Source organism: Ambystoma mexicanum, chromosome 10 (genome assembly GCF_040938575.1).
Source record: "Ambystoma mexicanum isolate Mex_15411 chromosome 10, UKY_AmexF1_1, whole genome shotgun sequence".
Classification (NCBI taxonomy): domain Eukaryota; kingdom Metazoa; phylum Chordata; class Amphibia; order Caudata; family Ambystomatidae; genus Ambystoma; species Ambystoma mexicanum.
Genome location: NC_090932.1, coordinates 1,537,573,971 through 1,537,601,637, shown reverse-complemented (window position 1 = coordinate 1,537,601,637; position 27,667 = coordinate 1,537,573,971). Strand labels below are relative to the sequence as shown.

At 48.8% G+C, this 27,667-nt stretch overlaps 1 protein-coding gene across 2 annotated transcripts in view; it reads left to right on the top strand.

Annotated features, from left to right (window-relative positions):
• The window catches only part of LOC138492526 (uncharacterized), a 625,416-nt gene that overhangs the window by 492,895 nt on the left and 104,854 nt on the right, over positions 1 to 27,667 (top strand). For both annotated transcript variants that reach the window (XM_069619746.1, XM_069619747.1), the window contains one exon: positions 16,755 to 16,819. In XM_069619746.1, the coding sequence (XP_069475847.1) occupies positions 16,755 to 16,819 (65 nt within the window). The remainder of the gene's footprint in view (positions 1 to 16,754; positions 16,820 to 27,667) is intronic.

Here is a 27,667-nt window from a genome sequence, read left to right as displayed (position 1 = left end):
TTTTACTCTATGATCCTTTCTCTCTGATACTGCTGGATCGGAGACAGGGTGGCATTGGGGTCACTGATTAGTGTACCAAACAAGGATGGCGCTACATAATATTCCAGTAATAACCACCCTCCTAACACACAATCAGTCCTAACAGTACTGCATATACAAAACCCTTGGAACAATTCTATTTTCCATTTTTGTCCTGGCATAGCTTGTGCATGGAGCAAAACAGCAAAAGGAAATTCCAAGAAGACAGGTTTCACGTAGCTTAAGTGCTCCTTGGAGAGTCTCTTTGTGCTAATGCACCCCAAAGTAGTCCATTAAAGTTGTCAGTCTTGACCGCTTGGCAGTTGTCACTCGCGGAAAGGGATTCCTTATAGTTTCCTTGGTCGTAGATTATACCTTGGCCCCTCTACTGTTCCAGAAATGTCTTTGGGGCTAGCAGCAACGATGCAAGTGTCAAATATCTCAGCAGAAGGGGTGCTTTCAGCACCAGACAATGGTGTGGGTAACAGAGAAGATGGTGCTTGCATCGGAGTGGCGAGCAATACCTGCGCCAGCCCTTTCCACCTGGGCCACAGTCCTGATGGACGACCACCTGGGTTGCAGATCATGGAATATTGTCACTCCCCAAGATTACCTAGCCTTCCCCACTGTTCAGAACCATTTTATTGAAAGTAAACCTATGTACTTCTGTAATACAGGGGGTAAAGCTAAAGCCAAGAGTACTAGGACGAAGAAGAGCGTAGGAGACATAAGGCCATTTACTGTACTAGTAAGTACTGATACGAGGTAGCCCAGACGAAGCATGAAGATTAAGTTATCAACAAGAACAAAGGACTTTTACAATCTGCCAGGGCGGGATTAGCAACATTGTAAGTATGTATGTATGACGAACTAACCAAGCTGTCCAAACCCAGCTAGGAGAGGCGAACAGGCACGGAAACCAGCAGGAGTATTTAAACACTGTGGGCATGCCAGAGTCAGAGAAGAGCAGAGGACGCCGGTGAGGCAAAGAGGCTGTCCGCGGGTCCATCGGAAGCTGTTGCGAAATGAGAGCGAAGAGTCGAGCATCGGACCGGAGCGTGGAGCCACCAAAGTGCTGTGGAAACTGAAGAGAAAAGACTGGATGTGGCAAGGGGACACGAACACTGACATAACAAGCATCCGAGGATAACTTCCTCGTTGCAGTGGCAGTAATAAGCCCACTGACCACCAGAGAAGGGTCTGGTACCCCAACCGAAGGGAACCGAGCAAGCAAGGAGAACTTACTCATCGCAGTGGCGGCACTGAGCCCAGTTATAAGCAAAGAAGGATTTGGGACTTGGCTAACAACAAAATAGAGTGCCAAAGTGTACATCAAGCTGAGGGTTGTGAGGAAGAAGGGAGTCATTCTGCTGTAGAAGGCCCAAAGCTCTTGGACCATACATTTAAGACACCAGGGGCATGGAGTGCTTCTCCCCCGAGCCCCCTGTCCTTGTTGTGAACTGTGCCAAGGAATACCAGGAGAATGGAGGCATTCCCCTGCTACCGAACTGAGAGTTAGAGACACCATGTGAAGGGAGTCATTCCCCCTGGTTTTAATTGGAAACTGTGGTGATCTACAACAGGAGAGGAGAACCGTTCTCCTTGATTTGGAATTGTGCAAAGGCTTTGTAAAACCTGCAAGCCAGGGGAAGGGAGTCATTCCCCATGGCATATTTTGGTTGCAAAAGAGCATTCTATTGAACACTATCCAAGCATCAGGAGAAGGGAGACATTCTCTTGGAGAAGGAACTTTCTGTTGGATTATCTTTTAGTTATAGGGTGAGGGATAGAAGTAGGTTGTGACACAGGACGGTGGTGTTTTGATTTGACAGACATCTTGACGGACCCTTTAGTATGCGTTTTAGAGATGGGAAAGCCCCTCTTAGAAATAAGGACAGTGCGGGATTGATTTATATACAAATAAGTCTATAACTAAAACCATGCCGCCTTTGTGTCAACTTCCTTCTTCGACACCCTTACACTATGTATGGGTGTCTGGGCAATTATCTTTCTGCAAGCGAAGTAATTCAGCTGCTAAAGGAACTAGGCTAAGCCCGGAGCACTGGTTCTCTACACAACTAATATAGGATAGACTGCAATATATTTTTGCACACTAAAAATTATTATATATATGTTTGTGGCTGGCTAAACCTGTATAGCACCTCGATATTCTAGAATCTATGAGCTATGTGAGTAAATGGCTAGGTAAATCATTGGATAGTTGCTCGCTCAACAACTCTTGGTTCAGATATGTCATTTCACATCTGAAAGCATTCTTCATCTATGTATTCTATAAAGATCTACATAATGCCTATTATAGCTTTTTCAAGTGCAGCAATGCACTTCTAGGCGCTGCAGCCTAAATGACATTGGGCAATGACACATGCGCATTCACACGTGCTACCTACTCTAGCAACATGATAAATCATGTCTTCATAGACTCTGCATAACACCAGACTTCACTTGCTTTCCCTTTCAGGTGGCCCAAGTCTGACCAGTCCTGTTAGGCATTTAAAGCCAACACTAAACTAATGTCTATTATGATCAGAAAGGAGACCTGTATCCATGGCTTCCTTTCTCCTCTTGGCTGGATTGGGCAAAATTACATGTCACTGGGTGGGCCACTTTCCAACCAGTGTTTTCACCTTGAGATTCACGAACACATAGGCTTCAGCACAGATCTGAAGTTCAACAAGGTCTCCGATTTATGTAGTCCTCAAACCAGGTGTCCCGTATACAGCCCCCCCCCCCATCCTCTTAAATCCTCACTGCTCAGTCACTCTGTCTTGGGAGAGGACAGGGTTGGTTGTCCCTGCACTTGTTCCTTGGTACTTTCCATGAACTCAAGTCCTCTGCGCTTCGTCCTCAACTCTGGTAGACCCATCGCCTGCCTCCAGTGGTCCCACATGTGCTTACACATTGGATCTGGGCAGTGATTATTGTGGCTAGTTGATACAGAATGAAGCCGCAAAGCTTTCACTATGCGGGTGGCCATCTGAGCGTATTTACAGGTTGAGTCAGGGTGCCTCCTCTAACTTCCTTGCCTTAGTTTACAGGACCTAGTCCTAAATGCCCCTTTCTCATCTATGTTCTTGACAAGTCGCAACAGTCTTGTGCCAAAGGGAACCTCTCCTGTACTTCTCATCTCTACCTCTCCTTTCGCTCGCATGCCCACTTCCTCGATGCTTTTCTTTCTGCTTGTGCCTCCACCCCAGCTCTGCTAAATCCTCAGCCTTGGGGTGTATTTATTGTATATATTGAAGAAGCAAGAATCCTTTTGAAGGGAAATTACTTGCAAAGTAATAAGTAACAGAGTGTAGGCAGAGAGGGGACATAGACTGGAGGAGATAACAGTTGTGTAACATTAACAGGCTGAGGGCAGTATACACACGTACAAATTACATAGCGTGGTCCTGAGGGCAGAATGCAGGAGTCATGGGTTGGGTGGTTATTTTGTTTTGGGTAAGAGGGTGGAAGGGTTTGGGGCCCTTCAGTCGCGAACATGTTGAGGTTAGCCACGTTTTGAAGAGTTTCACTGAACAGATTGCTTTGATGGCTGGGGGGTAATGGGAGATACATTCCTGTGAAGTGGAGCAAATAGAGAAAATTAGCAGCATTAAATGTATATTAGTACCAGGTGGGGGAGGGGGGGCGGCAGCCTCCCAGCCAATGGGAAGGCTCAGAATGCTGGCGGTACCACATGGTAATCCCACTGCCCTGAGCCTCCTCATGGCCTGCAGCTGCCATCTCCCCTCACCGGGGAATCAGGCACCTATCCCCCCTTACCCTCTCCCACCACCAACTCCCCAGCACACTATCCCCCCTCCCACCACCAACTCCCCAGCACACCATCCACCCCTCCCACCACCAACTACCCAGCACGGCCAATCCGGGCCAAATGTGTCTTAATATTTATTTATTTATTTGTTTTGGTTATACATAACCTTTCCAAAAAAGAAAGAAACACTTCAACATAAAAAGATAGGAAACACAACTGCTTACATAATCAATCATTTTACAATTCATAAAATCCATTTAAACGCAATTAAAATAACAGACAGAAAAAAGAAGGCATATGTTACATATGCGTTGTCAAAATAAGCTTACTCACTGAAAAGTCACATTAAAAAACTACTTCAGTCATAGTTTTAAATTTCGGTTCTTCTACATAAATCAAATCGTTTAGCTGACAATCCAATCTGTCTCAGAAATCTTACCACCGAAAGCTGTAGAATAAAATTACTTCCATGTAATATTTCAAACCATAGCCGCAAAAGATCCACATTATCCATATTCACAAATCTTAAGAAATAATGTATGCGTACATTTCTTAATGCTGTACAGTATATTACAACATGCTGTAAGGTTTCAATTGACCCGGGTAAACCACAGAATCTGCACAATGTCGATATCCCATTCCTCCTTTACCGCAGGTCTATGATTTCCCTGGTGAGCAACACGTTGCATCTAAAACGCAAGAATTAATTTCGCCATCCTTTGTCAGGAAACTTAATCAGGTATGACTCCACTATACCCCCTATTTTATAGCCAGATACAACATGCCAGTAGAGTTTGGTTCCAGTTATCTTTGCGCAAGTGATGTTCCAATCTAGTTCCGCATATTTTTTTGCCTTATTTAGGCTAAAAATGAGGAACTCACATGTTGCACCAAAGGAGGTCAAATACTCTAAAATTTCCCTTATTAGCTCATTTAGATACTCAGATACACATGTACCAGTTTGAATCTTGTTACCCAACAAATCATACATCGTATCTTTAGAGCTCACAATAAGTTTCCTGAATAGGCAAGCTCGGCGCCACATAACAATGCTTCTAAGGGAAAGTAGACCTAGTTCATACCGCAAGACTTCAAGCGGCACACAATTAGGCAGACATGTAAGGACCGATCTCAAGATCCTAACCTCATATTTATCTAGCTCATCAATCGCCCACCTGGGAAACAACTCCAGGCCACAGCAGAATTGTGGAATCACCTTGGATTTATAAAAGCGCAGGGTCGACATAAAGGAAAATTTCCTATATTTAGCATCAATTTTTTTTAAGTGGATGATTTGCACCTGCACTTTTTTATCCAGGAATTGCTGAAATTTCTATTTTTTTTTTGGTTTAAAAAATCGGATAGCCCAGATATCGCAGATTAGATTGCGCACACAGCTTTTCATTATTCAGAAACCACACAGGATTACCCCTTGTAGCACTACAATGTAGTCTTAGAATCACTGTTTTCTTAGCATTTATCAAAAGGGAGTTAGCAATAGTATAGTCTCGAAATTTTGTTAGCAACCTTTGAAGTCCCCGCGGAGTGTGGTCAAACATAAAGTCGTCCGCATAGGCAGACCAAGATATCTTTGCCCCTTCAACTGTAGGTGGCACAAAGGCAGCTGTTTCAATAACCTTGCCAGCATCTGATACATAAAGATTGAATATTGTAGGTGCAAATAAGCACTCCTGACGTAAACCATTTGCTGCAGAGATCGTCTGTGTTAGAGTTCCCATATTACTTAGCCGTACCTGTAACTTCGAACCTTCATGTAAGTGGTACAGGATAGACAATAAGTCCCGGGGGAGCCCTAAATGATGTAATTTCCCCCAAAGAATACTTCTGTCCACCATATTGAAGGCCATGGTAAGGTCTATTGAGGCCACATAGACCGGAGGACTACCTTTTTTCCATGCTTTCCGTTGTAATATATTCATGAGCAGTCCCCCGGCATCTGTGGCTACTCCTTTCCTAAAACCAAATTGGAGACAGGATAGGTGTTAGGGAGAATTCTCTGTTAAGGCTAATTTCCCAAACCTAGTGAGCCCCCCAGCAGCTTTGCTGGATTTTTGGGGTTTATTTTTTTCTCCTGCTAAGAGTGAGGCTCTTTTTCTCCCACTCTTAAACATGATTTGAGATATCCTTTGACTTTGTAATGTGTTTTATGGGCTATGGGGTCTTTTTCCCCATAGGGTTTCATGTGGTTTTTGGTAAATGTGTTACACAGCACCCTCAGTGCAGTAACACAGGGATGTCATAGTGACCCCCAAACATAGACTCCATACCCTGGGACTGACTACTGTCTCCCAGGGCATGTAAAGTCACCATTGACTTTACTAGTCTTAAATTGGGAACAGAACCAGTACAAACCATCATATTGTGGAAGTACTGGTAGGGGTAATTAGATTGCCCCTAGGTCTGTTTTTCGAGGGGGCACTGTGCAGTCCCCCCTCGTCGAGTTTCTCGCTGGTGGCAGTGGTTACCACGCAAAATATTCCACCGGAATATTTTCTATGGGATTTCCCCATTCATTTTAAACGCACCACTTTTTGGTCCAATGTTAAAGATACCGCCGGGTTATTGATTTAATATTTATTCCCCGGTTGGGTCTTTTCGTCAGAACTTGGTTTTAAAATGGCGTTTGTGTTCGCCTCTGTAACTCCAACCCAAGTCGAGCCCTTTGTTCCACTTTTTGGCGGGCTTCTACACAGAAGCCTCCAAAAGTGGTGCCACTCTGTCTGGGTTTACAGGATGTGTGGGAGGGGGGTTTAGGCACCCTGGACTGAGTTGACTCGGCAACTTAAGTCGCACTCTTGTGTGATTGGCCCAGTGGTGAGCCGGCCGGCACACCGCTTAGCATGTTTGAGTGACAGCTAGGACTGATGAATGGGGGTTTGCTGCATAAAAGCAGGGCTTTGGGGACTGGAACTTCAGACGTCGCCACAGGAATCCAAGGAGGGAGAAGCTGAGCCGACCTGCAACGACACCACCACCGGTGGAGCCCTGCTGAACCGTCTCACCACTTTTCCCGACGACAGAGAAGATCTTCATCCGAGGAGTCTTCTTCCTTTGACTGGTGGGGATAACCAGTTTGCCCGTCTTTTCGCCTTCCCGGATCATCACGTGGCCGCCTTGCCTGTGCCAAGCACCCCAGCAACCGGGATACCACGATTTACCACTACCGTGAATAAAAGGGTAGTACCTTTTAACCGGAGAACTCTGCGGCTGGTTTCTTCTCTGGCAGTGCAACGACCTTCAGCTTTCCTCCACGTCGAGATCATCTCTTCCTCTGGACGACGCCGCGACTTGCACCCGCTGCCAGGAACAACTGCCCCTGCTGGAGGATCCTCTCCATCTTAAAGGTACTGTGTCCGCCTAGCCTCCCTTGCAACGGTCTTTACGGGGTGACTACTAATACTCCTACGTCCCGTCCCCTTTCCTCCATACTTGTGGGACATCTCTCCGTCCTGTGGGACGGGACCGGAGCACTTGGTAAAAAGCATCAAAATCTTTCCAAAAATGTGTCCTTCCTCTCTTTACTGCACGGGGCCCGGCACGCGGCCGTAACCCCGCCCTCCTTGGCTCCGCCCCGCGCATCGCCCCTCATTCCTTTTCTGCGCTCGATTGGGGCCGGACGCACTTGCATCCTCGGAAGACTTTATTCCCTGTTTTCCTCTCTGGCTCTCGCTAGCATTCGTCTTCTAGTCTGTCTATGTCTTTTAAATTAGACTTTCCAGACTGTTCTTCGTGTCATCGTCGCTTCGCGAGGGCGGATCCCCATCCTCTTTGTTTAGAGTGTTTGGGTCCGGAACACCGTTGGGACTCCTGTTTTTACTGTGACTTCTTTTCGGTCCGGGCTCTTCAACGTCGGTTGGAACGGTGGGAGGAGGTGTTCCAACGGACTCCCCCATCTCATTTTCAGGCTTTCATCGACGAGAAGAAAAAACGCCCGGTAAGTTCTTTACTTTTCAGAGCACCCCGGCCGGGGGATACCTTTCCGGGTTCCTCTCGAGCCTGGAGGGGCGTTGATCGCTCTGTCACCGGGGTTCGCCCTGAGGTGCCTGTCGGGCCTAATAATTCTACCAGAGTTTTCTCTGAGGGTCTCCGTAAGGGGCCTGTGTACATCGCAGTAACTTCCGAGGCCCCTCCTGTGGGGGCTGTGTGTAGACCCAGTTCTGCTGAGTCACAGGGTACCGGAGGTTGCTCTGAGGCCTCTCTTTCGGCTTCCCTCAAAAACAAGACCGGGGTGCACCCCGAGGCCTTGGCTGGGCTTGTGTTTACCGAACGGATGTTCGAGGCCCGTGCGGATAAGGCTATTACCGGGCCTAGGCCCAAGGTCCCTCGTACAGAGGCTAAGGCTACCAACAGTTCTGAGGGGCCGGGCAGGGCCCTGTCGGTGAAAGCGGTTTCTCACTGTTCCCGCTCTTGTGATACCAGATCTGTTGAGGGGGCAAAGAAGCAAGGTTCTTCTTTTACGGCAGTGCCGAGGTCCTTCCTTCGAAGGCTCAGTTGGCGGTTGGTATGTCGCAGAAACACTCCAGGCCTCACAGTACCGGCTCTGCCGAGGTTCCTTATGTTAAGGCTAAAATTAAGACCCTTGATCCATCGACGGGGACCCCTGCCTCACCTCCTCACGTGCCGCAGTTTCCCTCAGATGAAGACAAAATGGCGGCCGTTCCCGCCACGACCACGGCGGCCATTTTAAGTACTACCCCTACAACTACGCCATCGGCCCCTGGTGTAGGGTTCGGTCCTTCAGGTGAACCTAAGGTCACTTGTGCGAAACCTTACCGGCCCGTTTATGATTGGAACGCCCGGATGCCTCTTCCGCACAATGTTTTGTTGCCTGCAGGGGCGGCCCCTTTGATTTATGTAGATACGTCGGCGGAGGGCCCGGCGTGGCACCCTTCTCCGTTACGTCCCTGGGTTTGTCCACCTCATGAGAGGCCTCCTCAGGTTCCGAAGCAATCTACTGAGGATGCTTTTTTCAGTAAATTTCAAGCGCTTATGCGCACCGACCCCATGAGGGAGTATTTCAAAGGGCTTTTTAAGGAAATTCGTCCACCAGCGCCCCCGGCTCCACCCGTTCCTCTGGTGGTTCAGTCGGCGTTTCCTTTGCCAGTGGTGCCTGCCCCTGCTCTTCCGCCTTTTCCACCATTATCCCCAGTGGACAAGGCAGTGCCTGACACGGTTCAGCAGGATCCTGACCTGCCAGATGACCTTCAAGGCGAGCAGGACAACAAGGACCTTCCCCGCTCTGTTAGAGCTTTTCATGACCGGGTACTGGACATGATGAGTTTCTTAGATGTTCCAGTTCCCGAGGCACCTGCTCCACAGGAGGGCGTGCTTTCTGGGGCGTTCACCCTGTCTCCTTTGGAGCATACCGGCCTTTTTTTCCTGCAGAAGGATGTTTTGGCCGAGGTCCGAAGAGTCTGGGAGAAGCCACACTCGGGACTTTTTGTCAATAAAAAGATTGATGCGAGGTACAGGCTACACTCTTCGGAGGAAGTGGCCTTGTCGTCTTGTCCGCCTCCCTCCTCCACAGTGGTGGCTGCGGCCACGTTGCAGTCCAGACCTGCAGCATCCTCTTCCGCGACGGCTACTCAGGTCTTGGGAAGGGAGGACAAGCTCCTGGACTCCCTAGGGAGGAAGATCTTTGCCAATTCGGCCTTGCAGCTCAGGCAGGCCAATGCCAAATTGATTTTGGCGGGAGTTAACATGCGGATGTGGAAAGGTCTGTCGGAGTTTGAGGAGCACATTCCGGTCGAGAAGTTGGAAGACTTCAGAGGTGGCCTTTCCGATGCCAGGGTCTTGTCCCAGGATCTCCTGGAGGCTGCGGCTCATCACGTAGACACCTCGGCTCGGGGCATGATGCCTCGAGGCAAGCGTGGTTGCATGGCACTAAGTTTTCGAAGGAAGTGCAAGACAAAGTATTGGACCTTCCATTCGATGGTAAGGAGCTTTTTCATTCTTCTACTGATGTAGAGCTCACCAAAACCAAGGATAGCACTCAGACGGCTAAATCATTGTCTGTTCCGGTTAAAGCTCCTTTCAAACCTCAGAGACCGCTATCTCAGAGTCGACCTTCTTCTGGTTTCAGGGGCTTCCTCGACCGCAAATCACGCAGAGTGGATACTCCTGCGGGAAATAACCACCGTAGACAACAGCGTACGTGGTATTTCTCCCGCTCCTCAGCCTCCTCATCAGGTTCAGGTGGCACTGCCACCGATAAACCTGCCAAATGAGGTTTTTCCGTGCTCACACGAGACCCCGGTGGGAGGACGCATTGCGTCTCATTGGGAGGCGTGGCAGACCATCACAGAAGACAGATGGGTCTTGTCAGTTGCTCGGGCGGGCTTCCGCTTACCTTTATCCCCTACCCCACCCCTCAACCCTCCTTTTCAGATGTCGGGCTCACCTTCCCTCAAGGCCGAGGTTCAGAAACTTCTGCTCCTCAGAGCTGTGGAACCCGTTCCCCGTGGGGAGCGAGGGGAGGGCTTCTACTCCCGGCTGTTTACGGTGCCCAAACCCAACCAGTCTGGCCTGCGCACCATCCTAGACCTTTCCCAGTTCAATCTTTCTTTACCCCAAGAGAAATTCAAGATGATCACGCCCTGCCAGATTCGCTCCTCGTTGCAGGCGGGCGATTGGCTTAGCGTGGTGGACCTTCAGGATGCGTACATGCATATCCTGATTTGGGCTCTACACAGGAGGTACCTCAGTTTCTCTTTGGGAGAGGAGCACTTCCAGCTTCGGGTGCTTCCTTTTGGCCTCAGCTTGGCGCCGCGTGTCTTCACGAAGATGATGTCGGTGATTGCGGCCTATCTTCGTCTTCAGGGTATCCATGAGTATCCGTATTTGGACGACTGGCTCTTATGCCGGGGTGCGCCCCGAGGCCTTGGTGGGGCTTGGTGCTACCGAACGGATGTTCGAGGCCCAGCACGAGTAAGGCTATTACCGGAACGGGTCTGAGGTCCTTCGTACAGAGGCTAAAGCTACCAACATTTCTGAGGGTCTGGCAAGGCCTTATCGGTGAAGGTGATTTCTCACCGTTCCTGCTCTTGCGGCGACACCAGATCTGTTGAGGGGGCAAAGAAGGGAAATTCTTCTTTTACCGGCAGCGCCGAGGTCCTTCCTGAGAAGGCTAATTTGGCGGTTGGTATGTCGCAGAAACATTCCAGGCCTCATAGTACCGGCTCTGCCGAGGTTCCTTATGTTAAGGCTAAAGTTAAGACCCCTGATCAATCGACGGGGACCCCTGCCTCACTTCCTCACGTGCCGCAGTTCCCCTCAGGTGATGACATAATGGCGCCCGTTCCAGCCACGACTGCGGCGGCCATTTTGAACGCTACCCCTACAGCTGCGCCATCGGCCTCAGGTGTAGGGCTGGTTTCTCAGCCTTGTGCACATCCTTATCTGTCAGTTTATGACCGGAATGCTCGGATACCCCTTCCGCACAATTTTTTTGTGGCCTGCGGGGTGGGCACCTTTGGTTGATCTGTCCATCCAGATATAGGAGCGGGCCATGCTTCATGGCGTCTGGCTGCTTGCAGTGCACAACAGATGCCCTCAGCCGGCGGACAGTGGTCAGCTACGAGTGGGAGTTGAAGGCGGAGGTCCTCTCAGGGATTTTCTCGCGCTGGGGCACACCGCAGGTGGACCTCTTCGCGACGGCGGCGAACAAGAAGCTTCCTCTGTATGCCTCCAAAGGGGGGCTGCCAGCCTCCTCTCTGGGGGATGCTCTAGAGATTCCATGGCACAACATGAGAGCTTACGCCTTCCCGCCTCTGCCTCTAGTTCACCGGGCAATTTGGAAGTTGAAGAACTCGGTGAACTGTTCTCTTCTACTGATAGCCCGTGGTGGCCAGCCAGGTTTTGGTTCTCAAAACTCCAACACCTGTCGGTTTATCCGCCGATCAGGTTACCGGTAACTCCCGATCTTCTCCACCACGGGGAGCAGCAGCTGTGGCACCCCTCCCCACAATCGCTCAGCTTGGCGGCTTGGTGGCTGAGTTCAGGACTTTAGAGCATCTGAATTTGTCTGCGGATAACATGCGTATTATCCAGGCAGCCAGAAAACCCTCGACCAGATCTCAGTACAAGAGTAAATGGCAGTACAAGAGTAAATGGCTCAGGTTCTGTCATTGGTGTCTAGAGAAGAAGTTGGATCCAAGGGGGGCTACGGTTGACACGGTGTTGTCCTTCGTGTCCTCCCTAGCAGAGTCAGGGGTTCATGTTCTGTCATGCAGGACTTACCTTTCAGCGGTCTCTGCTTATCTTTCTACGGATCAGTGTTCGTACTCTCTGGCTAACCCTGTGGTAAAGAGGCATTTCGTTGGTTGCACACGCCTTTGCGCTATAGAACTGGTGCCTGTAGCGGAGAGGAACAAGGGTTGGTAGTCCCCTTATTTTTGATCCCAAAGAAAGATGGGGGATTGAGACCCATCCTGGACTTGCGTTGGCTGAACAAACGTCTCAGGAAGGACAAGTTCAAGATGGTTACTCTTACTCAAGTCCTCCAGGCCCTTCAACTTCGGGATTGGTTGGTGTCTTTGGGCCTACAGGATGCTTACTTTCATGTCCCAAGCACAGAAAGTACCTGAGTTTGCGGCTGGCGACACACACTTTCCGTTTCGGGTCCTGCCATTTGGATTGACCTCTGCCCGAGGGTCTTCACCAAGCTAATGGTGGTGGTGACAGTGTATCTCAGGCGAGGGGGGATTCACGTCTACCCCTACCTGGACGACTGGCTGATACATGCGTGCTCTACAGAGCAAGCATTGGATCACCTTAGTCTCACCTGCTGCTCCCTCCACAGGCTGGGCTTCCCCCCTCAATTTCAAGAAGTCGCATCTGACACCTTCCCAACAGCTCCAGTACATAGGGGCTGTGTGGCACGTCCTTGGGGAAGTGCGCACCTCCCAAGGTGAAGGCTCATCACATTGTGCAGATGGTGGACAAGTTTCGACATGCCCAGAGTCTCCCGGCTTTCAAATTCTTAAGGTTGCTCGGCCTCATGGCATCCTGCATTTTTCTGGTGCCAGAGGACAGACTGAGGATGAGATCCCTGCAATGGGTTCTCAAGATGCAGTGGTCGCAGTTCTCAGGCACGATGTCGGATCCTGTTCAGATTCCTCTCTCGGTCTCCCAGGATCTTCTGTGGTGGGCCAACGAAAGGAACCTGATGAAGGGGGAGCTGTTTTGGCAACCATGGCCGGAGGTGACTGTAGTGACAGATGCTTCCCTCCCTCACAGGATGGGGCTCCAATGCCTTGACCGCCAGAGGTCGTTGGTCTCCTTCGGAGTCCAAACACCACATGAACCTGTTAGAGCTGAGGGATGTCAGGCAAGCCCTGAATGCTTTTCTGCTGTCTGTGCGGAGACCCGGTCCTTCTCAAAATGTTCATCTGCCCTTCACGTCGTCTTCCCTACCGAGAGGATCTGCTCTTGCGAGAGGGGGGTCAGGTTCTCCATCCAGAGGTCAGGGCTCTCAACCTTCACGCTTGGTATCTGAAAGGTTGCGATATAAGGATTGGGACCTCCCGGATGATGTGATGGAGGTGTTGCTTTCGGCCAGAAGGCCAGCAACAAAATCCCTGTACCATTGGCGTAAGTTTTGTGACCGGTGCAGAGGACAAAATGTTGATACTTTTCAGTGTCCCATTCCTATGCTTTTGTCTTTCTTACTTTCTTTGGCCGACAGGGGCCTTCGTGTAGGTACCATTAAAGGTTACCTGGCGGCGCTTTGTATATTTAAGCGCTCGTCTGAAGAATGCTTTTACCTTAAGAGACCTTTGATTTCTCAATTTCTTAAAGGACTGACTAATGTATTCCCACCGTCCCCTTTCCAGGTGCCGGTTTGGGATTTGAATTTGGTTTTGAAATTTCTCACGGGTGCTCCGTTTGAACCTTTGCATTCTTGTCCTTCAAGACAGTGTTCTTGGTTGCGGTTACTTCACAGATTGAGTGAATTGCAGGCACTTTCATCTAAGCCACCCTTTACTGTGTTCCACAAGGACAGGGTTGTACAATGGGTACATCCTTCCTTTCTACCTAAGGTAGTGTCTGAATTTCATTTGAGTCAGAAAGTGGTTCTTCCTTCCTTCTATCCTCCTCCTCCTCCTCCTCATCCTGGTAAGGAAGAGGAGCGACTCCATAGGTTGGATCCTAGGAGAGCTCTGAGCTTTTATATTTCTAGGATGTCCAGGGTCAGAGTGGACGATCAACTCTTTGTGGGATATGGTGGACACCGTTTGGGCCAGGCTGTTACCAAACAGACCTTGTCCTACTGGATTATCCTCCCCATTACTGAGTGTTAACGATTGGCTGGTAAGGACCCTCCTGAAGGGTTGCAAGCTCATTCCACTAGAGGCGTGGCTACTTCCACCGCCCTCCAACGGGGAGTTCCTATTAGGAATATTTGTGGAGCAGCAACATGGGCTTCTATCCCCACTTTTGTTAAACATTACTCCCTGAATACGATCCATGGTCAAGTTATGGCCTTTGGTAAGGCGGTTCTTTATTCCGCAACCTGACTGGGTACTCTAAATTCTTTCCCGCCTCCATTTTTCTGGTACTGCTTTGGGAGTCTGTCAAAGATGTGGAATACTTTGGAGGACACAATCCATTCTAAGAACAAGTTACTTACCAACTGGTAACGTTCTTTTGACTAGATGTTCCTCCAACGTATTCCACATCGCCTTCCCGACCTGCCCCTCTGGAGAATTTCCTATGCTATTGCAGCTTACGTTTCCGCAAGGCTATGTGCAGTCCAGCAGGCATTGTATTGGTGCCACACGTTCTGGGAGAAAAAACATAAACTGATGCTACGGGTGCCGTGCGTCCTATTTATAACATCCGGTGACGTCTCCCTTGAAGGAGGCCTTCGAAGGACATCGAACCGACATCATCGACGGAGGACGCCCTCTGCCGAAAAAGTTTCCGAAGTGTACAGCTGTGGACATTACATGTCAAAGATGTGCAATACGTTGGAGGAACATCCAGTCGAAAGAACGTTACCAGTTGGTAAGTAACTTCCCTTCTTATTCCCTCTAAAAGCGGGTTCCCATGCAGGGGTTGCCTACTGTAAACAGTTGTCCCAGCCATGACATTCACTACCCTTCATACAGAGGAGTGGGAGCTAGCTTCAAGCTGACACATTGCATGTCAGAGTTGGGGTTTCATGTCCCCTTTTGTCTGCTCTGCGATCAGGCCTATCGCAGGCTTGTTTCAATTAACTCATCAGTATGCGCTGCCACGAACAGAACCTTTAACAATAGGCAAGGCCGATCCATGGAGCCTTTGATATTTAATTAGGCTGGCCATGGCAGGAGGAAGGTGTTGCCTTCCCCCTTCCTGCAATGCTGTTACCTGGGGCCATCACATTCCAGCTGAACATGACGGGAGGACTGCACCAGTAGGCTGTGTCAACCCCAGAGTACACGTGACTGTGTTTGTTGTGCGGCGAGCATAGAAAAATGTGTGCAGTTTAGCCCCACACATTTTCCGAGGTTGATCTCCCATCATTCAATTTGTTAAAATATCAAACCAGCCCAGGCGAATGCACACTCCCCTTGCGGATGATAGAATTCCTCAGTCATGAACAGTACTTTTTAGAAGCCATAACTGGTACATTTTTGGGCAGTTTTGTTTTCTTGCACTGCTACTACAGCACTTTAAGAACATTCTGTGTTTACATTGATGCTTTTACATAGTTATGCATTTGCATTGTTGCATTACCATATTTTTTTTTCTGAAACGAGGGCAGTCCCCCAAATGTAGCCACAGCCTTCTGCCTTGCCCCATCAAGATACCCAACATAGCTACTGGACACGGCCTGCCTCCAGAGCCAGTAGCCTGTTGCATGGACTTCATCCAAGCACCGCCGAGCTATCCTTTTTTTCAGTAAAAATAGGTTGTGTTTTTAAATGCTTCCTATATATATTTTTTTATTCCAGCTATTGGAGTTGGAATCACATGGAATATTTACGGCAAGGCGTAGAAAATAAAAGTACTGTAATGATCCCGGTTCTATGTTCTTAGATCGCCAGTTTTTTTCGCTGAGTCTTTAAAAAATGGTGGGGGGGGTTAAAAGTACAGAGGAAAAAGGAGATGAGAATTCTGTGGTGTCGATGCTTGCAGTCCAGTAGTACACGTTTCGGGAGTCTGTGTTTCTAGGTGGGAAGGAATCTTGGATGTGTGCTTCTTCCACAAGCGAGAGACCAAGATAGATCAGTTGAAGCAAATGCTTTGAGGGCCTAGTTCGACACTTGTGTGGGGATGGCAGGGCTGTATAATGGGAATATGGAGTGGCGGTGTTGCTCGGTCAATGCTGCGTTTTTCTAGGCAGGTTGCTGTAGTGTGTGGTGATTGATTTTTGTGAGTAGTGTAAGATGGGGAGAGAGAGATGTCAGTCGATTAGAGGGGGGGAGGGAGTATAGGAATGGATAAGCCAGAGAGAACCTTTTCAATCAAAATTGTTGATGCAGTGTTTTTGGTTGATGTCTCTGTTGATGAGGCGTATTGCTGTTCTGGATTAATTTAAAGTTGCAAATTAGTCCAATTTTTCTTAGTCCTTGGATGGTAGTGGGTGGAGTTGGGAGATCTGAAGAACGTAGTAGTATGTTGTGGTGTTAGCTCAAAGATTTTGGTGTGGAAAAGCTGCCTGGGGAATAGGAGGTCGCTGGAAATAAGAATGGAATATTCATGGGCTGGAAAAGGGTGTATGGTGTGGGCACAAGGACTAAGCGGCACAGTCGTGAGTTTTAGGAGCTTTGGCTGTTGGGAGGGGAGCAGTGGAGAAGCACAAGGTGTCTGATGGTGGGTATTTCCGAGGCACTGGGTATCAAAGCACCAAATGTGGCGTCCCTGGGCAAAGCATGTATTGACTATTGAGTCCAAGCTTCAGAGGTGCATGGAACTGGCAATTAAAAAAATATTTATTTCTTTTTTCCAGACATTGAGCACTGCAACCCCCGATCTGCTGGCAAGTTATGGACTTGGAAAACTCAACAATACAAGGTTTTCATTATTTAGTGCTGTAGTCCTTGTCCTACATGGTATGTGCACGCTTATTGGCACAACTGTGTGCTCGACTGGTGGGAGATTCTTGTTTCAGGTGCAGTTGTGATCTCTGTTGTGTGATTTCTGACTTTGTTTGAGTGCACAGTTATTGATTACTTCTTTGCAAGTGCCAGCTGATCTGTCCGAGACAGGCTGTGGAGCTCCCTCTTGTTTACTTGGTGTGCGAGAAAGATTTGGGAGTGTGACTCTAGACGGTTGTGAATGCATGGTCTGTTCTTTGTGTGATGTGTGCAAGCATGATCCAGTGCTCTATTCTGTCTGACCTGTGTAAGCATGATTCAAGGTTCTGTCTATTATCTGTTATCTGTGTAAACTTGGCTCATGGCTCTATTCTGTCTCATGATGTGCGGAAGCATGAATTAAGGATCTGCTGTGGGTGGTTTTCCGGGCTCTGTCCAGTACTTGTTACCTGTATGAACATGGTTTTATTTTGTAGCGATGCACTACGCTTTAAACCTTTTTGTGTCATGATTCAATGCTCAATTCTGTATACATGTGTGGAAGTTGGATCAGTGTTGGTATTCTCTATACGAGTGAGTATGATTATCGGGCTGTGTTCATAGTACATGATGTACAAATGTGCAGCCGTTGGGCTCCTTTCCCTCGGATTTCTGTTTGTGCCATAGACTTGGTTAGGAAATGCTCTTACAAGCTGGCACAAGGTGACTGTTCATATGTTCCTCCTATATAAACCAGCACTCACATCTACCTCCTTTCCAGTCTGGTTTCTTTACCTCATTCCAATGAAACCGCTTTTTATGTTTCGCTCTTCCTTTAGATATATCTGCAGCTTTTAATACGGTCAAATTGTTTTTATTTTTTGTTCTATTTTTACCTCTCTTGGACTTTTATGCTTTTGAGATTTTCAGATCTTTTTCTCTTTATTCTCCTTCTCTGATAATCCACACCACCATCTCTTAACTGTCTCTTTGCCACCCATGCATTCTCATTTCCTCCATCTCAATACTAAGACTGGAGTTCTTTTTTCCTGCATTCTCCCTTCTCTTCTCTTATCCCTTCTATTCTTGCGTTCTCACCATCTGTGTGCAATCTTGGTGTTACTTTTCACTTGACTCTTTTTCCTTGCATATTTCCAACACTATAATTAATTATTTCAGGCACTCTCAGGGAGTGTCTACTTAGTTTGCAGAGTTGAATCGGCTGCACTCTTAATTCCTCAAGGGGCTGTTGCCTGAGTGCTGAGGGTTTAATCCAAATGCAACCTCACCTTATATAAGATTAGAGAGTAAGTCTCTAATCAAGATCAAATATTTATTTTGATTCCTCTAGGACACCCAAATATTAGAATTTTTGTTTTCATTTTCACACTTGTTACATAGTGAATAATTTGCTTCATTATTAATTTGCTTTGATGTAAGTTCATCCCACATTACAATACATGAAAACAGTACTTATATGTGAACTTTACTGTCAACATGTTTCAATCCTTAGGATCTTCTTCAAGGTTATTAGATTAAATATCATAATCTATCATCAATCCTTAATGACACCAATTTAAATGAAATATTTTCTTACCACAACCATGCCCCCCCACCCTCCTCAACACTTACCCAGCCCCTGTGGCCCCACCTTCCTGTGCTTCTCCCGCCCCTTCCCTTATCCCAACCCTTCCGCCCAGACCTGCCCCCTCACTTCACTTGCATGGCCTATTAGGACAGTTTGTTATTGTCGTTTCTACTCTGTCCCCCCTCCCTTTTGTCTTGTGGCGCCTGGAAACACTTGTGTATAGGCATCTCATAAATGTCCAATAAAATAAATGATTGACCTATATTTTGTGTTCCACATGCACTTTTAACATCTTATATGAATTACTTATCTTAATATCACTTTATACAAAAATTAAAGAGAAACTAGAAATAGTGTAAACAAATGCACATTAATAAAGTATCTACTATTAATCATTGTAAGCACACGGGGTGGAGGGAGCAGCCAATCTGGTTCCTTGGATTGTGGGCTGAAACTGCTAATCTCATCCCACGTTCCATGGAACTCAAACTCTACTTCCCTGCAACGCCATCTACCCCCATCCTCCCTGTTTTTTTTTTTATTCCTCCCTCCCCTGCTCCACTTACCTCTTTTCTGCGATGGTGGCATCATGGAAACTGGAAGAGGAACTCCGTATGGAGCCCGGCCTTCATATCCATGGTGGCCATTTTAAGACCGTATTTTCATTCAATGAAAGTACCTCATAGGGACTCCTTTCGAGCCATTACACTTGTGTCCTTTGAGGATGCTAACACTTCAAGACTGCCTTCTTGTTAGCTATTATGTCTGCCCCCAGGGTAAGCAAACAGCAGGCCCGATCTTCAAAACCACCTTTTACATCCTTTTTTAAGGACAAGGTAGTGTTAAGAGTACGTTCATCTTTTCTTCCGAAAGTGGTGGCAGAATTTCACCTAATGAAACCGATAGTATCACCAATGTTTTACTCACCGCCTTATCCATCAAAAGAGGAAGTGCGTGTTCATGGCCTAGACCCTAGAAGGGTGCCAAGTTACTACATTTCCCAAACCGCTAATGTGTGACAGGATGACCAACTTTTTGTAGGATATGCAGGACAGATATTAGGTTTAGCGGTAGCAAAGCAAACTATTTCACGATGGATATTTAAGTGCATTACTGAATGCTACTCGCTATAGTGGGAAAAGACTCTCATTCCACTAGAGGAGTGGTGGCTTCTTCGGCTATGGAAAGAGTGCTGGTGCAGGACATCTGCAGATCAGCTACTTGATTGTTCCTTCATACATTCAGCAAATTCTACTGCTTAGAGTGTGTCATGAGAGGAGGCTACATTTGGCAAGGCTGTCCGCCATAACATTAACAAATAGAAATTCTTAGCACCCACCTTCTAAGACAAACTGCTATGGGAGCGTATCAAAGATGAAGAATACATGGGAGGACACAATCAATTCGAAGAACAAGGTACTTTCCCGTGGTAACTTTCTTTTGACTGGATGTTGCTCTCACGTATTCCTCATCTGCCTCCCATCCATTCCCTCTTGCTTGCCAAGAATGTATGTGTTTTACACTTTCACTTCTCACAACATCAGATTCGTCTCGATCTGTGGCAAAGTATGCAGAATAAAGGGGACAAAACTAGAATTAAGGTAACGATCACTGCGCGTGCTTCATACACCAGCGTCAACGTCACGGCCCAGGACAGTACGGTGGCCGTTGAGGGCCATGACTCTACGACGCTCTGCTGTATAAAAATTTTTTCCAAAGCAAGCCGCAAGCAGACTTGGATGTATCAAAGATAAGGAATACGTTGGAGGAACATCTATTCGAAAGAAAGTTGCGACTAGTAAGTAACTTGTTCTTCTTCCCTAGGGTTCCTCTTTCCATCAAATGCTATTTTCCAGCCCAGGGTTTATGATTCCCTTTTCCCCTGGTTTTTACACATTGCAGAAGTTATTTATTTTCACCATGTATTATATATTTGGGTGTGGGTCAATCAATTCACCTGGGGGCTTCACCTGCCAGGACTTCCTTATTTTCTTCACTTTGCTTTTTCCACTTTTGCAACTTTCCATTTTAGGGGGTATGACTCTCCACTGACTCTCATACACTCAAGGGTGTTTCCTTTCTTTCCTTAATTACAACAATTTTACAATCACAGTTCTCTTACTATTACATCCCGTCCCCTTTCCTCCATACTGCATGGGCGTCCCTTCCTAGGGACGGGCGACTTAACCTTTTTCACCAGAAAAAACCTTCTTCCCCTTTAAATTTAGAGGCGTGTGGGGGTGCGGTCCTCGGAGCATGCGCTGCCCTGACTCCACCATCCGGTGCCATACCCTTGTCCCCTTTTCCACGTCGAAAGGAATGGGCCAAATTCACCAGCGCACCTGGGTTTGGCTTCGGCCATGTAATTCCACGCACAGATACTACTTCTGTCTTTTTGTCTTTTTTTCATTCAGGTACTTGGTCCTCAGGTGCTCCTCCCCGGCACATGTCGACTTCAAAAGGGTTCAGCAGGTGTCCATCCTACAAAGGACTCTTTCCAACTTCCGACCCCCACGCTCTCTGCCTCCGTTGCCTTGGCCCCGACCACGGCTGGCAAGCTTGTACCGCGTGCAACGCGCTTTCTTCGAGGTCTCTGAAGAACAGACTAGCCAGGTGGTGGGAGCTCTTCCAGAGGTCTCCAGAGGACCTGAAGGACTTCATCAAACATCGATCCAGGCCCAGGGTAGGGCCACTCTTTTCCAGCGGACACCGCAAGGGAGACCCCTTTCCAAGGACTCGCCCCCGCGGGAGGTACCTCTCAGGTTCTCATACCAGCACAAGTAGCAAGGCTAATCCAGCTACCGGCTGACAGGCTGAGGAGTCAGTTGATCCTCCCGGTGACAGTGCTGAGGGACCGGAAGTTTTTTTACCGGGTCTTCACCCGATGGGCCACGCCCTAGTACCAGCAACATGTACCAGCAACATGTCAGAGGGGGTGCCTATACGCGGCACTTCCGGCAACCCTGCCAAGGGCGATACGCCTGTGAGGTCTCGATCTGAAGTGCAGGGTATGCCTCATGATCCACACTCAAGAGTCCTGGACAAGGCTGGGCCCAGTGAGCCAAGCAACACGACTCAGGCACGTGGAAGGCAGCTCAACAAGATGGCCGCCATGCCAGATATTATGGGCACCCGTCCGATACTGCACCACGGAAGGGAGCAGGTGGAGGAACAAGTGTCAAGGTAGGACTGGTGTCAACCAGGTATGTGGCCTACAGCCTATCCTTCATTTGCGCAAGGCAGGTTCCCACTGCGTCCGTATGGGCAAGGCATGAAACGGTTCCAGCAGCCGCCCGCTACCCTGTCAATATAGCCTACCACCCCTCCGGCCTGCGAGGATAGGTTCTTCGAGAGGTTCCTCATGCTCATGAAATCTCCTCGAATGGGGGTCATCCTCCGGGATGCCATCAGGGATGTACTCCCGCCAATGGCTCCAGCGCAGCAGGCCCAGTACAGTTGCCGTAGGCCCCAGTGCAGCCCCTGCTGCCCGCTCCGGCTCCCCAACCGATAGTGCAGGTGGCTCCGTACCAGCCTCCGGCTCCGGTCTCCACACCCCATCCTTCTGTTCCCAGCACCCCTCCACCAGGGCCAGACCCTCCAGACCCCCAGCTGGACACGGACGAGGAAGAGGACCCTGACACTCCGTCATCAGCCAAGGCCTTCCACGAACGTCTTGCGGGGCTGGCAGAGTACTTGGGCCTTCCTCAACCCGAAGTTGAGCAACCAGAAGAAAAGGTGCTTGCTGATATCCTCACGCTAGAACCGGGACACGATGCAGAAGGACGTTGTCACCTTGGCCAAAAAGGGGTGGCTCAAACCCCACTCTCTCCAGCCGGTCAATCGGCACCTTGACTCCAAGTACAGGCAGATTGAGGGGGATGCACTCTTGCAATCGGCCCATCCTCAGCCACACTCTTCAGTAATTGCTGCAGCATCACTCTACTCCAAGCCTCAGTCATCCTCGGACTCCTCGTCAGCGGCACTGCTAGGCAAGGAGAAGATCTTGGAGGTGTACAGGAAGAAGCTTTATTCCAACGCTTCACTGCATCTTCGTCAAGCCAATACGGATGCCATGCTGGCAGCCGTTAACCAGAGGCTTTGGCGGGAAATTGCATACTTTCTCCCACAGCTTCCGGCACAGAGCCAGTCACGAGTCAAGGCTGGATTGGCAGAGGCCAAAATGGTGGCACAAGACATCATGGAGTCCACCATGGCCCACATTGACACCTCTGGCTGGGTAATTTGCATTGCCGTGGACATGAGAAGAATGGCCTGCCTCTGTGCTACTAAGTTCAACACGGATGACCAGGAACACATTTTGTACCTGCTGTTCAAAGGGGGTGACCTCTTCCACTCTACCACAGACGAGGAGCTGGATAAAAAGAAAAACAGCTCACAAACGGCGACGTCTATCCATACTTACAAATAACACACCCAAAACGTACACCCAGTCACAGCAGCACTCGGACAAGGGGCGTACATACGGAGGGTTCCGTGGCTTCCAAGAGCAGGGGTCCAGGCAGCCGGACAGTTCGCCGACCCAACATCGGCGCAAGCAAAAAAAGGGGGGGTGGGGAGTAAGGGCTTTTTCCAGTCCCCCTCCTCTGCAACAGCCTCAGAGGGAAAGAAGGAATGACACGCCCATCCGGGTCCACGTGTCTCCAGTGGAGGGCAGGCTTGCTCTCCATGCACATTTCTGGCGCCAGAATTTCACGGACCCCTAGATCCTCTGTAGTTTCCACGGGGTACCGCCTACCTATCCCTGCCTCTCCTCCCTCTTCCCCTCCACTCCCACAGGTTGGGACAGCAACTCTTTTGGTGGAGATCCGGTCGCTCGTCGAGAGCCAGGCAGCGGAGGAAGTCCCAGCCTCTCAGCGAGGCTTGGGCTTTTACTCCAGGATTTTCGCCATTCAGAAAAAGAACCAGGCGCGCCTGAGAGTTGTGCTGGACCTATCCACCCTCAACCTCTCCCTACCACTACAAAAAGTCAAGATGGTTATGCCAGCTTTAATAGCGGAGACATTGTGCAAGGGAGACTGGATGTGATCCCTGGATCTGATCGACGGCTACCATTTCCAATACAAGGTGCTTCCCTTCGGCCTCATCTCGACCCCCAGAGTCTTTACCAGACTGATGGACTCATTGGTGGCCCTCCTCAGGTAGTGATTGCTCCACTCTGGCGGTTTGCGCTGTGCTTTGTTTCCTCCCCTTCTATGCCACTTCAGTATGATCTGTGTACTAAGTCCTCTCACATTGTTTGTGTACTCTTCTGTGCCTCATCAGGTCCTCAGTGAATAAGGCTACCCAGCTTCTGCCCACCATTTGCCTCAGAAAGCCTTAACCCCCTTGATCTCTAGTTTTGTTTTAACGGTCCGTGGCTCTGCAGACTGCAAACCCAGTCTGAAAGTCATAGGCATCGAAGAAAGCCTCCCCGCTCCTTATTTTGGATGGTCTAGCAGCGGTGCTGCACCACAGCACTTTGTGTTATTAACTAGCACAGGCCATCTCCTAGCACCGCATTCAAAACCTGTGTTATGATATCTCCCAGCACATCATTTAAAAATAGTGTAATTTCTACTGGTATATGATTGACGCTTTCCCATTGCAGCAGTGGCTTAGTATATCAGGTACTGCGTTAGTGATCGGGCACACACTTACTGTGCAGTGCATCTAGTTTGGCACTGTTGCTGTTTATCATTTAGAGGAAGCGGGCCGGGCCCTTATTCTACCAGCCGCCGGGGGTTCGGATTCACAAGAGGTGCACATTTCATGAGATGCTCATGCTTCTCCGGGAAGAGCGTGTCTGAAGTGGGAAATCGGCAATCACCAGAGAGAGCACAGAGCTCTAAACCAGCTCTGTGGTGCAGCAGAGGCTGGGACTCGGGGTCTACTGCTTTTATCATTATGGAGTGAATCTAAATAAAGCATTATTGAATTAGATACAAACGTCACATCCTTGCAGTGGTGCTCTGAGATGCACTGATCCGACTGATATGTGCAGTTTAAATACTTTGTTCAGCTGAACAACGTGATTGTGTGATCCATTCACCTTGTGGAGAAATGACCACACGCTCCATACAAAAATGGCCCACCAATCCCAGCGGCATAGCTCATTACACTCAGTCTCGAATTTCACTTGATTATTTGTTTAGGAAAACAAGGGAAGGTCCCTCCACCACGGTACCTAGTGCCAGGTGCACCCAGGACCTAACTGTCCTGCGTTCACCTCTAAAAACAGGCCTGTCCGACCACACTGTGACCAAAACATGAAAAGCGGGAGAGAAACCTGCTGCTTAACCTCCAATAGTTGTCTTTTTCTGTAGAGTTCAGTTCATGGGAAGCCGGGTTCTGGGGGAGGCATGTGCGCGGGAATTGAACATGTCCAACCATGCTCAGGTTGTGCCAGATGCCTGAATACAATTGCAAATATGTTAAAATAATGGCATTTTGCTGTTTACTTCCCCTAGACTTTCGTCTGAAAAGTTTAGTAATGCGAAAGATGGGTAACGCAGTGGGTTCATTGCCTGCTGCATTGCATAGATATGTGTGCAACCTGCAGGTTGCAAGCTCAGCTTCCACACAGGGTGGCTCATTGAATCACTGGGTTGAACGCTGGTTTAATGATTCTGCTGCTGATGTATTTATGTAACTTGCAGGTCACAATTCCAATAAGAAAGCAAAAAGGATTGTTGGTCATGCTGCTCTTTGTGTAACTTGAATATCCCATAGTGCAGATCCAGTAAAGAAGCTCAGTTGGCTTGTGCACCTGCTGATTCCCGATATGCCCTGCTCTTGTAATTGTAATTGGTTATTTATAACGCACTTAATAGAGGTTTCTAGACGCGGACCCGGTGATCGAACCTGTGTTGCTCTGCGTCGTCTTGCTTGCAAGGCGAGCACGTTGCCCTAAGATATCCTCCCTTGCCTCTTGTGCGACACCTTCTTAGTGTGCTGTTTTCTTGTTTCCCTGGATCATACTCGCAATTTGCTACACTTGATGGCCAGCCGGGTCCGTCCTCAGTGTGTGTCCATTAACTTCTCCTTCTGGCTGGTTAGGGAAGAGACATCTTCAGTTGCTTATGCCAGCATCTCTTAAACACCATGTGGTTGTCCATTCATGTCTTATTAATCACTTCTTTTTGCTGTATTCCGTATGTGCGTTCTTCCATCTTTTCCCTGTGCTGTTAAAGTGGGGGGATGTGTATTATCTGTCTGTCCTGCATGCTTGAGATGGATGGAATCATTCCCAATCCTGACTGAGTGAGTGATGCATTTGTGATGTAATAGGGTCCAGACCAGGACAATCTGACATTACACGATTCAATGCTTTTTATTTAACTGTCCAGTGTCCATCCATACCCCCCTTCTATTAAGTCGTCTTTGTCATTAATCATGTTCATGTATTGTTTATTTCATTAAACCAATAGAAAGCATTTCCTTTATAGTCCATACATTTAGTGAACTTAGAATGCAGGAGGCGCTACTGCTGTGCTACTAATATTAATTTGTGAGGCAGATTCTGTGTTCCACTAGAAGAACCCCTCTGTTGTAGTACCAACCCATCATAAAACAAAAGATCTTGCTAATGTTTAGAGATGTAAAAGGGACACAATTTGAGATGAGCTAAAGTCTTAGGATGAACAGAGCACCCAAATGTCCCTTGAAGTAGAGCTTGTTGTGCCGCAAATTCGCACTCTTCGCTTGCACACTGTGGAATCGGATCACTAAGCAAGCACTTGCTCACTGGTGGGCGCTGATTCAGCGCCACCGAGTCACCGACCACCACCAGCCTGGCGACACGTCACTGAGTTGCGCACATTACTGAAAAACAGCCCGCACACAACTATTCGTTGGCGCACACAGCACAAAAAAATTAGAGGGAACATTGGTCTTGCTACCTCAGCCTCATTCTGATAGCTCCATGGTGGCCAGGCGGGCAATGGTTCTCAGAGCTGCTCCGCCTCTCGGAGAGACCACTCATTTGCCTTCCGACGGGCCCAGCACATCATCTGGTGCAGCAGGATGGCAGGGTCATCCACCCTGTGCCACAGAAACTAACCCTCACAGCGTGGTTCCTGAGAAAGTCACGCTCGGGCACCTCAGCCTTTCCCAGGCTAATCTAGAGATTATACAGGGTGCAAGGAGCAAGGCTACCAGAGCAATAATAATATAAGAGCAAGTGGACCAGGTTCTGTCTCTGGGCAGACTCTAAGGCTGGCAACCCCCTTGCATGTACGCTGGACAACGTGCGCTCCTTCTCGGCACACCTTGCCCACTCGGGCGTGCAGGTGGACACCTGCCGCACTTATTTGGCAGCGATAGGGGTCTACAGAAACTCAGAGGAAGAGGTAATCCTCCTCTTCCAACCCAATAGAAAAGAAGCATTTGATGCGCCTCGCCAGACTCTACACGCCCATCAAGAAGCCCCACCCTGTGTGGGACCTCAAAGTAGTCTTGGGTGCCCTGACGCACAAACCATTTGAGCTGATGGCGTCCAAGGACATCAGGCTGGTCACCATTAAGATGGCCTTGCTAGTCAGCCTCATTTTGGCTCGCAGAGTCAGCGAAATCCAGGCGCTAGTCGCCTCAGAGCCCTATACTACTTTACACAAGGATAAGGTAGTCCTGCAGATTCACCCAGCATTCCCATCGAAGAGATAGTGCTGCCTACATTTTTTGGTGAACCTAAGGATGAGGCTCAGAGAGTTCTGCACTGCCTCGATGTCGGGCGTGCCCTGAAATTCTACATGGACAGGACCAAGGGCTTCCGCAAGTTGGACGCACCGTTTGTCACCTTCTGCGGATCAAGACCGGGGTATCAGGCATCCAAGGCCTCTATAGCCCGGTGGATGGTCTCGGCTAACAAGGAAGCATACGAGGGACAGCATAAGCCACTACCGGCCAACATGCACGCCCACGCAGTCTGAGCCATCGCATTCCAGCAGCATGTCCCCTGGCAAGGCCACCTGGGCCACCCCTTCGGCTTTCTGCAAGCACTATTTGGACGCCGGCTCCAAATCAGACGTGGCTTTTGGACAGGCGGTTCTTAGAAACCTGTTTGCTTAAGGAGGGTCTCCTCTCCACCCTGGGGCTACACTCAGTTGTAATCATCCATACAGTATGGAGGAAAGGGGACGGGACGTAAGAGTAATTATAAGTTACTCACTGTAGTGATCAACTTACTCTTAGTCCTTAGTCCCCTTTCCTCCTTACGTCCCACCATCCCCCCTCCCCCGCCCCCTAGAAAAACTGGTGTCA